Below are 12,529 nucleotides of genomic sequence, written 5' to 3' on the forward strand. Positions count from 1 at the left end.
CTAATAAATCCTCACTCACTAATGTGATGACTGTGTGGGAGGGCCCAGAAACCACTTGACAACAAATGCAACTCTACTGCATGCACATTTTTAAGTTTTAATATGTTTTCACTCTACAGGCCAAATGGCAAGTGAATCAAATCTACCACCCACTTGCATTTTAGAGCAGCATTTGGCTGGTTGATTTAGTGTCCTGCAGATTACAGAAAGGTAAAATATATGAAAATAAGGAGAGAGTGCAAACCAACAGATGTTTTTTTTTTTTTACTTGGCAGATTTTAGTAGACCACAAAAATATCAAACATTAAATGTGGTATATTTTAAAAAGCTTTATAATCTAGATAAGTACCGACAAATCAAAACTGTCATGTAAAATGTATGTTATCCTATCAGCCTTCAAAAAGCATTTGAGGTCAAAGGGAGGGCAGAGGGAGGATGAACTGGGTTGACAAGGGTTGTAATTACTGAGAGTCACTTAAAGCGCTTTCATGCCCCGTGACAATCATCACCTTTTATTCAACAGGACATGCACACCATGTCCAATATATAAGCAGCATACAAACAATGCGGACTGCAAACTGCGTTTGTAAGGTGATTTTTCAGCTGTCGAAAGGCTTGAAACATCTGTCACCCGTTTTATTTTATCCCCTCCGTGTACACACTCCACAAAATTTCAGAAGCATCTGTTGCAGTCTTTAGACAATCTGCCAATAAAACCCATTTATGAAATCATTACTTTTAAGGAAGGTAGCCCACCAGATGGACAGAAAAGTGCTGGCGCACGCATCATCACTGCCCTCTCAATGTTACACTCAAGGACAAGTTAACCTGATCCTAGTGAGGAATTACACTGCACAACGGTATCCTCTGAGGCAGCTGAATTCCTCTGTATCCTTGCAGACACACTGGCCCAGGACAAAAGGTTTACCATCTGTTAATGAATTCCACAGCCAGCAGTGCTTGCTGCTGCGGGCAGGTAATTAGTTTGAACAGCGGGAAAGATCAAAGACAACACTTCCTGTCTTGGCCTCTGGTTGTGACCTCAAAGGCGGAAGTTCGACATTTCAGTGGGTAAGAGAAGCAAAGATACTGTGTGAAGTTTAGCAATTTGAATCACGGCAATGTATCCTTTTGTTTGTGAAGCACTTTCTGTTTTATCAAAACTGTGGCTTTGAGTCTCGATCAGTATTTACGTGTTTGCCACCAGTTCCACATTTAGCTCTCTATTACTGTTGCTTTTCTTCTAATAGACTAGTTTGGTGGTTTTAAGATTTTTGTGAGTCTAAATTGCCACTTGATCTGTTAAGGATTGGGACAAAAAAAAGAGGTGGAATAAGGCCACGATTTCACGGAAGAGTACCCGGGTTTATCATTGTCTGCTGCGCTTTCCTTCCTCTCACAGTGCCAGTTGAAGCCCTTATCTGACAAAGTGGAGTCCAAAGAGGACAGCGAGAGATAGCATATCTGTGTGTGTGTGTGTGTGTGTGTGTGTGTGCCAGTTTTATCTGATGATCCAAGTCACTACAGAGCCAAGCCCTACAACATGGATGGTGGCTGGTAATTTTTCCAGTACTGCCAGCTTGGTTACATTAACACAGCAAAACGTGGTCCCACACGGTGATGATGATACACTGCCAAAGCACTTCTACTACAAGGACAATCGCACTCATGTGGCCCAACTCTTTAGGATAAGAGAGTCATTTCCTCTATCCAAATCTACAAAACATGAATACTAAGGCTGTTTATTTTTGTACTGTAATCCCCCTCTAAAATTCTTATTATAACAAATGAAATATTTAAAAAAATATTTCGTGGCACTGAGTCAAGAGTCAAGAGAGATTTAGGGACTATGTGTACGTGGGCTTGGCAGGTCTACTCTCCACACTGACTGAAGGATTAAAAGGCCCATAGGATTTTGCTGGCCTTGATTTCAGAGTGCCGCTTAATTCTGCATGTAGCTCTCAGAACATATTTCATTGTACATGAGGGATAATTGAGAAAGCCCCTGTCATGCAGAGAGAGCAACTTATCTGTGTGTTCTGAAATCTCATGAGTCACACAAAAACTGGCTCGCTGAATGCTGCATCAGTTACATCTTCGTCCCTCGATGCTTTACAGTAGTACCTCGGTAGAGAAGACTATGAAATATTAAATCTACTTCGTCTTGCACTGTCACTAAAAGGCATGTTCAGATTTGGTCTAACTTTTTTCATACAAAATCAACCCATCTCATTTTTCATGTCAGCGGATGTGACCAGAGCCTCCAGAGGTTTGAGGTGGATCAGAGAGCACTTTTCCACACCCTAGTACAAAAGCAGTTTTAACACTGTAGCAAACAAAACAGATAAACTGCCTGAGGTCCAGAAAACCCAGAGGAACACCATAAAAATTGATTTTTAGATCAATTATCTGTTACTACCCTTAATGAAGGCATCGCCATATAGTGCTGCTTGAGTTTCATTATCTTTTATGTTTCACTTTTTCCACACCCTAACCCCCTCAGATCCAAGTCTGTTTGGCTGGACCCCTACTTTGTTGCCTTACTGTTTCATCCAGCCCAACCTAATCACATCTGTAAAGGAGCAAGGAAATAATATGTGCCTCTATGTGATGACAGAAAAGCTCTTCCTGGAATGGACCACACTCTGTGCCTGGCACGTCGACATCCCCTTTCCTTATTCCAGTCTCCGGGCATTCCAAGTGGAATACATCACCTGCACATGGCTGCCAAGGACAAGACATACATCATCCTGTCAGGACAGGAGGGAGAGGGAGAGAGACAGAGAGAGAGAGAGGGAGCATGGCAAAACAAACGGCACTGCCCTCTGTCCTGAACAACTAGCCTCCAAAGAGAGTGAGAGTGCGGCTTAAAACCCATTCAAGCAAATAGAGCATATTTGAATGGGAATCAGAAAGAGAGAGTGTGTGAAACAGAGAAGGCGAGAGTGCAGGAGACCGCAGCGACCACTCATGCACATGCTCAAGCGCACAAGACTGAAATGAGACGCAGTAATGCCACAAGTCGCCACATTTCGACTCTTCTAAAATTAGGCTGCACCAGGTCACACCAAGTCACACCAGCCTGGAGCTGAAGTCAAGGTAATGTAGAGCGAGCTACTTCACAGGAACTGGTAGTAATTAATGAGTGATGAGACGTGAACATTGATGGTAATACCCTCTGTTCACCCTCGACCCCCTCCTCTATAAATCCTGGCAGTGAAAAATGAGATGGCAATCAATTGAGAGGTTAGTAGACTGAAGCCTCCTGGGAAAGAGTTTCACTGTCGGCAGTTTCCAGGATTAAGTAAGCGTACGTGCACACAGAAACATACACAAGATACCTGTAAAAGATCATACAAATAAAGAACACAAATTCATATAACTCCTTTGACTGACTTACAACCGGTGAACATTTTAAAACATCTAAAATCCTAAATCCATAAATTAGCAGTGAATATTCTTAAAAAGCATCGACAAGACATAGATCACAGGTTGGTCAACAAAAAAAACAACAATCTTTCATCATAGCATATCTTCTCTACTAAACGCACAGTGGAAAGTGACACGTGGTCAAGGTGCTGACAGTCTACACAGGTCATCGGCTTGACGCAAAGCAATCGTGTTGTGAGTAAACAGGATGAGCTTCAACTCAGTAGGTCAGCACCACGTGACTTCAGAATCAGAGTCATTTTAGCCATTTTTGCATGATGTGTTGCTGTTGTGTAGAATAACAATGCCAGCCATTTGATAGCCTGGCTCCTAGGTTATCCGCTTTCCTGCGTTTGTCTCCATAGCTATCACTTACCACATGCTCTCTAAATATGAGCAGTTTGTAATCCCCAGGCTCTATAGGAAACTGTGCATCATCCATCTAGTTCAGCCCTTCACCCCCTTAATACAAGGCTATGGGCCATTAGACCTATAGGGTAAATAAATCCCCTCTTCCACAGTAATCATCAGTCAGAAGATCCACTATGCACATCTTCTGGTTGATGTATTTTGTGCACTTTGACACAAACAGCTTACAAACGCTTTTTTTGCTATAATAAAAGACTTTCAAAACAGCCAACTGTCATATCTGCAAGTCATTCGCCAAAAAGAAGTATTCTTTCAAATTTGCAGCGGTATTTCCTGTTCCATTGTCTGCCATCATTAGGAAATGTGATCACGAGCAGACAAAAATATGAAACTTCATTCAGAAGAGCTCGGCATTCAGAAAAGCTCGTCTGGATTCATTGTTGTCAGTGACTGATTGTGCAAGCACTTTCCTCGATGGGATTCGACCTGTTTGAGGACACAAACAGTCAGTGGAAAAAAAAAAAGTTGGATTTATACAACATTCAAGTGTGAACTTGAGGATAAATTAAACTGACAACGCAGTGTATTGGAAATGCATACATACTGCAAAATGTACCACAGTCACTTCAGTGTTGTTTGTGTGATATGCTACAATACATTATATTCTGGAGAAACAGCTTAATGGGAATGGATGCCTATGTATAGCTAATCTAGTCTCCACTGTAAAGATGAATGCAAAGGAGAGCATGAAACTTAGTTATAGGTGGAACAGAGTGGCAATAAGCACCAGTCAAGAGACCGAGCTGAGACACTAATGCAATTTCAGAGAGCAGAAAGCAGCATGAGGGACTTGAGTTTACTCAGCAAATGCTGGGCCTTCCTGTGCACAGACCACTGTGCTGGTATCTTAAGGCCCCTCACTTGCTCCAAAACCTGCACTTCCACTTTCATCCACAAACTGGTCCGGCTCAACACATCAGAAACAGCATTCAAAACACTGACCCTTCCAAAATTATTATGCGGTCATGTAAGTGTCATTTCTAGGCCTACGTCGATGAAGAGCAAACATATAATCTGTGCAAAGTGGTTTTGTGGCTTACCAGCCTCCTTCGCTGGCTGCTGTATCATTCAGCTCTTTCCAGCAGGGCCAACTGTCGATGGTTTACTGGCAGTGCTGAGTTATGAAAAGGGAGGAGCCTTCCAGAAAAAGGGATCTTTTCATAAACTGAATTCAGAGAGTTAACTATGGCATCACATTTTTGCGATGAAGTTGGCCAAAACCACTGCATAATACATACACAGACTGCAGACTGAACAGGGTAAACTTTAAACAACGTGACTAGTTTAATACACAAAGCAACACCATTAAAGACCATTCTTCTTCAAAATGACACCTTCACTTTTGCTCACGAACCACACCATCATCACAGGAATACTGTATCTCTCAGGGGTCAGGGGGTCTACTAGCCCTTCTAAATGTATAATGTATTCTAAAGCAAGGAGATGGAAACTAACAAAGACACAATGCAAGAAAGGAAACTGAACATTCCAAGCAGCCGAAGCCTAACCAATGCAATATTGTGCATTATCACTCAACTCAGTATTCATAAACATCTCCCACAAGACTACTTTTTTTCAATCTAGCCAGGGGCAGCTATAGGGCCATGACACACCAAACTAATTGCTGCCCGCTGGGCACCGCTGGGCTGTCGTTATGCATCTGTGGCAAACCGTGGCCTGTAGTTTTGCAATGTGTACGATGAACAAAATGAATCAGTGGTGGAGGCAGTCAGTCAAAGAGTGCTCTGAATAGCTTTTCAGCTTTTACTGAATCAACCTTTCAGAGTGATTTTCATTTCATTTTATGTTTGGCCTTCTCTTGTCTTCCTTACCACGCAAAGTTATTAACTCAAACACAGGACTGTCAAACGGTGTTATTTGTACATTTTTGTCTGTTTTGATGTCTTTACATCTGTTACATTTTCTGGTGCAGGAATACAGACTTCGTTATACCTAGTTAGTCATACAGGCATAGAACGTACATGTATGTAGGTGGGCTTCAGAATTTGCGTTGTGTTCAAGTACAACTTTTGTCTGAAGGCACAATTTGACACAAAGCCCTTGATGAGTCTGCCTTTGCCAGTAATAGTTCTTTAAGGTCAACTTTGCGCAGAGGCTATGTGCATAGTATCTGTAGCTCTCCTTGGGGAACCACTGAAACGGATGTCTACCTTCTTCAAAATGTACTTGCACATTAGGGTTATGAAGAACTGTGATTTCTGTGAACATGTTTCTGATGCTTGTAGTGTAGTAACTTTTAAGGTTACATTCAGACAGGATTCGGTGCTCCAGGGAAAACTGAGGTTTTTCCATTCATTTGAGTTGAGGGTCATCGTTTCTGCTCTGGCGGTCTGGGGAGAAGTTGAGCCAGATCAACGCTCCTACTGCCAATCAGACACTTGGCTCAGGTAAACCCTCCACAATCAGCCGGAAATGTCTCTGAAACTGAGACTATCCAGGTGGATTCATGGACTAAGCTCTGATACTCTACCATTTGTGTTCTGGCTTTGTTTATTTCATGAACCAGCTTGTAAATCTGAGTCTGACTGGCAGTTTACACTGCAAAATAGAGACACAAAGAAGTTTACTTTGATTTGTCTGACGGTCTGAGAAAGAACCCACCTCACCCCCCACACCTGCTACCGTTTTGCTGGAGCGCCGGACCATGTCTAAATGCAAGCTAAGAAAGGCTTATTTTAAAGTTATGCTCATCAACTGTAAATTTAGAGCGCAATGAAACTTTCAGGGCATTTAGATGTTCTTGGCTCTGAACAAAAACGGACGGCAAACTGGGAAATATTTAGTTATTCATAAAAATAAAATAAAGTAGTTAGGCTAGAACATAAACTGTATAACTCTGACAAGTAGACTTGAAGCGTGTTTGAAGAAAACCCCAACTGCTGATCCAATGCCCTGAAATAGTAGACAAGACTGAAAAAAAAAGGCATTTAAAGTTAATGTGCAGGAACTCAGAGATCGACCATCTTCCCCCAACGATTATCGTTTCCCCAAGCTCTATAAAGCCTGCATCAAGTTGGCTAGAAGCCCTCTGCCAGGGGCTTTGGCCAATACTGAGGATTAAAACCCAGCAAGTCTATAAATACACCTAGCAGACCAACGTCAGCACCCAGCCAGCTATTGCACTCACCTCTCACTGCTGGATGGCAGGCATGTGTTTTTCCCCTTTTCTGCTTCATTCTTGCTTTTACTCTCACCCTCAGTTTCTCAGACTCTCACTGCTCTCTCTTTGTGCCTCTATTCTTCCCTCCAACTCACTCTCTCAGTTTGTCTCCTAGTCTTCTGTGTTTCTCACCTCATCTCTCACTCTATCCCTCTCGTACTCTCTCGCTTGGCAGGGCCTCTTAATTGGAAACAAGCTGTGAGAGGGCTTTCAGTTTGGAGGCTAAAATTGCATCTGACCTGCCTCCTGCTGTATCTTTTCTTCTCTCTTTTGGCTGCATTACAGGCTTGTACACAGTGGCTGAGTGCAGATGTCTGAAGGACAGAGTGTGGTGAAGCAGGGAGCAAAAAGTTGACTCTACCCACTGGCTGGAAACAGCAGGGGCATGACAGGTAAACAAGCAAAATGGAGACATACTCCAGCTTACTTGCAAAACACAAATATGTGGACTATAACCTGACATTTCCAATACAACACAATAAGGAAGTAAGTCGGAGATGCACACACAAACAAGGAGGTAGCAAAGAGACACTGATAGAAACTTTTACAAGCCCAAATGTGGAACCGTTGTCAAACAGTTCATCGAAAACCCATGTACATCCCGAGCAAACATCTGGAGAATAAAGTCTGAACTATTACACAAAAATGACACGGCCATTACATGGTAATTATGGTGAAAGGCTACATTCAGTCTGTCACAACTTCCTTGTTGTCAGTGGGAGAGGATAAGAGGGATTTGTTGCACAAAAGGCCACAGCCAGGCACAGAAACTATTACTTCCACCCAGTTAGCCCACAGACTGTACTGTCTGAACTATAGGGATGTACAACTGGACAGTGCAACCGTCAACAAAATCTGAAGATGTCTGCTTTATGTATATGATATGACACTATGTGAAATAAGCAAAAAAAGTAGTTCACCAATCGCTGTTAGCTACAAATTGGCTAATGTCTGCTAACAGCTGGTAGATTTAGTCAGGGCTTTGCTCACTTAATATTTTCCCAATTTGCAGCATGCTCAGCCATCTTATTCCAATTAGTGTGTTGTTTGGAAAGTTGATATTTGACCTGAAAACAAATATTGATCTCCTTGGCAACAGGCTTCCTTGACTACTGTCCCACCCACATCTTTGGCTCCTCCGAGTCTCACCCTCTTGGAAAGCCCTGCACCTCTGGGTGCCAGGCCAAGGATACAGAGGAGGCCTGGGTATGATTACCAACTGATGACTTGGTTCTGTCAGACATAATTTTAATCATTAACACCGATATCGCTTGTTATTCAGTAACATGTCCAGATGATGTTCAGTTTGCTATCTAAACAAAACGCAAATGAGACTATTTCAGGATGTGTTTGAGTAAGATCTGATGATGGAGTGAACAAACCTGTAAGTTCACATGGTGCTGCATGATAAAAGTCACACTGTAAATAAAAGGGGGTCACATATGGGCTTAGAAGAGGAGGATAGTCAAGTTTTCCTTTTGAAACTTCTCCAAATTCTCCATATTTATACTCTTTGTAACCATAGTAGTTTAAGTCAGACTGTTGGAACTCCATCAGGCACAAGAAGAAGGTATGGTAGGGATCAGTAAATTAATTTTATTTTATTTAACAGGAATTCTGCAGCGTGCTGGGGATCAAGCAAAAGCCCGTTGACTCGTAGTGACGTGTCTTACTGAGGATGTACTGACTGAGAATCAGCAAACATACTGTAGCCATGCAATGAAGCTAAGCTGGCGAGGGCTAGAGAGATATCCAAAGCCTGTTTCTTCTCCCCCAATGCTACTTAATGACAGGAGGATTAATTTTTTCCTTTGGGTTATGGCTGTGATGCCACCCATCTCACTGTGTGAAATCATTCCCCGGCAGCACTTGGCAGCAAACAGTGAGCTGGCAGAAAGAGGCAGAGAGGGAGAGAGTAGATAGCTCACGTCTTAAGAGTGATATGGAGAATGTTATTCTGCTGAGCCAACGAATGAAGCTCATAAGCTGATACCTACCTACAGAGGCAGACATAAACATGAGAACCCTCTGAGGATCAATGTTAAGCAAACAGCAGCCGGGTTTCATAGCATTCCCCTCAACATGCTATGAAATCGTCTGTTATCCAAACTGAACAACTGACAACGACATGGTAAAGAGTTGACATGGGGGTCAATCACAGCAGTCCCCCAAACAACGTAGGGGTCACGCAGGACACGAGTTGAGGCCAGGGCATTCCTAGCTGATGCAGTTGGGTTTGTCTGGGAAATGATTGAGCAAACAGGGGCCAGAGTGGCTTCCCCTTACTGGCACCAGCGCTTTGTCCCTGCTAATCCACTCCAAAGAGCCACAGTCAAACAACCCAGCACCATACAGTCACCAGTAACAACACAGCACAGTCTGGGGACACACAAAATGAATCCCACTGGCCAAAGCGGGGAGACAGACGCCAGTTTGCTCATCAGATTTGGGCGCAGAGAACAGTATGGCTTAACTGTAAGGCTGGTTGATGATCACAGAGCAACTTTCCGAGGTGCAATATCGCTTTCGGCAGGTTCTCTGTTACAGAGACAGCATTACTGAGCATTATATAACTTTTCAGCTGATTAGAGTAGAAGTAAATTTGCACATTTTCTTTCTCATTAAATTGTTATCTGTGTGTATCACGAGAACTGGAAGCTGAATGTTGTGTATTTTTATACTGAACCGACAATTTCTGTCAGAGAGGATCGAGACTTATAATAGACTGACAGGCGGAAAGGTGGAAATGTCGATAGCAAGTGAAGCAGGTTTATCTACTGCTGAATGTCGGGCTGTGTCTACACAGACAGATAGCGATATCAATTGAATTGTATTAATATGATGGCTCTTGTGGCTGACATTGAAGCTAATCTACTTATCTGTGCCTCGTGATGTTAGTTTGGTAAATAAAGTCATATGATATGAGGACTATTTAAAAAGCAGCAAATCACTGTTGGCCACTAAAGAGTTTCTATTGCTGCTGAGTAAATCTGATGTGCAAAACAAAAAGGAATTTAAATCAGGGAAAAGTGGAAACTATTATGACTATCTGACCATGTTGGATTTAGAGATAATCTCATCATGCTGCTTCATTTCTGAGAAATATGATGACAAATTTTGGGCATGACATCCCGGACTTAGAAGCTAGACAACACTAAACAAAAACAGGAAAGCATAAAGAATAACGTCATGGCAACTGTTGTGGAGAAATTGCTGAAGTCAGTGGTGAGGTCAGGAGGGAAGAAAGTGTTCAGGAGCCTCTGATGTTTTATGCTGTAATATTTATTGAAGCTTGGCTAAGGAGAATTAGAGACACTCTCAAAGTACATCAGAAGTGCCTGAGTCGGTCTCACATTCTGCCGGACTCATGCTGATGGTCAGACTTTAAGCCCCAAGATAACACCACAAATACTATACACCCAGAATTAGTCAAAGAGAATGTGTTTACCCGCGTTTGTGTTACTGCCAGCACATTTTAGTCTGAAGACACGGTTGTCTGTTTATGTTAAAGAAACTTCAACGGCAAGTTATTTATTATGTCTATGAAGATAACGCTAAGTCTCTTCGACCCTGGCCACCACAGTGTTGATAGACTGGCACCTGCTGTTCCCAGTCAAAGCCAAACAACTACTACTGCCAAGGACCTCAAGGCCCACACGTGACCTTGTGTAACCTAAGGATAGAAAATTCCATAACAGCAACAATACGTGATAACATTAACCTGTTATGGTGGTTGTAGGAACATGAGCCTGATCAGACCGCCGTGAGTTGACTACAGTATCCCGTGGAAAATCTAAAGTTCAATCCGTCGAGGAAATAGCTGTTCAGTAAAAACGTTCATGATACACTTACCTTGTCGTTATTAAAAGATGGATAGAGAAGCTAATAGTGTGAACTGAAGCTGCAAGGCATAAAACCACCATACTGAGAAAGAACAAGATGAAGAGAAGAGACAGGATGTGTGAATGGAAAAAAAAGACACCAGTGTTTGGTGTGAAGTGAAAAGCAACAAGACACTCTCCTGCGATAAAGTTGGTATAGTAAAACAGCTGGACAGTACTTACTTGTCATACTCTGCGTTGTCTTTGTCACAGCGTGCATCCTTGTGCTTCTGCCAGTCCTTCCCGTGCTTACAGGTGGTGAGGAGGACCACATCCTCTGAGTTATGAACATGATATAAAGCGTTCCTAGTGTCTGAGCCTATCCCGGTTAGATACCTCTTCCCCTTAAAAACAAGCATGTACTTCCTATAAGGGGGAATGGTGTTGTGTTTCAGGTACCCCCTTTCCCCTCCTGTCCTAGGATGGTCCTTAGAGAAAAGGGGGATGGAAACATCAAAGTTGGGCCTAAAGTTCTCTGTGCTGATACTGGCTTTTGCCAACATGGCCAGGCCGATGTCGAAGCCAAGGTCTTCTGTGTAGTCTGGCCAGGTGCCAGAGTACAAGTTGAAGATGATGTGGTTTTTGCCCCCGTTCCACAGAGGGAGGCTCTGGATTTTTGCTTTCAAGTTGTGCACATACTGAGGTGAAAGCTGGTCCCGGTCCAGAGTGTCCAAACTCAGGACAAACAGGCATGCCTGTCCTGGGTCAGGTGTATAGAACCTGGATCCTTCAATGGAGGACAAGATGTTCTGATAACTCTCGGACATCTTCTCCCCTTTCTGCTGGGGGTAGACATAAACTTTAAATCCATTCCTCTCACACAGGGAGAAATCAAAGCAGGAATCCATTCTGCAGCGCCTGCCGGTGTACACGCCTGAGTTGGCGTCCCTCTTCTGCCTGGGAGATATGTGTTCATTGTGATCATCGCTCCGGTCCTGCTCCCAGGAGCTGAACGGCTGCAGGGAACCCGGGAAGCGACGCCACCGCGCCCCGGGATGAAAACCGGTGATGCTGCGGTCATCACGCCGGTTGGGACCCCGTCTGGACAGCGGGACTTGTATCCCACCAAAACAAAACAACAGAATGAGACACGCACCGGCGGAGAACAGGGTTAAGTACCGTTTTTTGGCCTGCATGTGTCCTACGATCTGAGATAAGATGCCTGGCGATAAATCCAAGAAGTCCCCAAGTTTCGGCTTCACCACCTCCTGCGGGAACGCTCCGCCATCTTCCCCCGGGCTGCAAGGGTTGTGCGCTCACGTCTCCCACCTTCTGCTTCAGATGCCTTTCACAAGTCCGGGAACTGATCCAAAGCATGTGGGCGATTTATAATGTCCATCCACCTCGTCTCCTCGTCAATAGTTGTATCTACCTAGCTGACATCAGTTTCTCCCGGAGCCGCTTAAAAACTGTGCAGAGTGGCAACCACCTTTCCTTTGTATAACATCACGTTTGCTCACATAAAGTTCAAGTTTGGTGAGCTGGAAACCAAACGGCGACAGATAACAGCTCGGCACGAAACCAGGAGAAAGTTGAGTTAATGTTAAAGCAGCGGTGTGTGCCAGACTTGTTGCCTGGACAGTTAACTATTGTCCCTGGTAGGAAATTA

The 12,529-nt window shown here is 43.4% G+C and overlaps 1 protein-coding gene across 1 annotated transcript in view; it reads right to left on the bottom strand.

Moving 5' to 3' along the window:
* Window positions 1-12,529, bottom strand: part of LOC104926220 (exostosin-1a) — a 36,480-nt gene extending 23,951 nt beyond the window's left edge. The window contains exon 1 of the mRNA XM_010740029.3: window positions 11,104-12,529. Coding sequence (XP_010738331.1) covers window positions 11,104-12,056 — 953 coding nt within the window. The 5' untranslated portion in view covers window positions 12,057-12,529. The remainder of the gene's footprint in view (window positions 1-11,103) is intronic.

This window comes from Larimichthys crocea, chromosome XIII, assembly GCF_000972845.2.
Source record: "Larimichthys crocea isolate SSNF chromosome XIII, L_crocea_2.0, whole genome shotgun sequence".
Taxonomy (NCBI): domain Eukaryota; kingdom Metazoa; phylum Chordata; class Actinopteri; family Sciaenidae; genus Larimichthys; species Larimichthys crocea.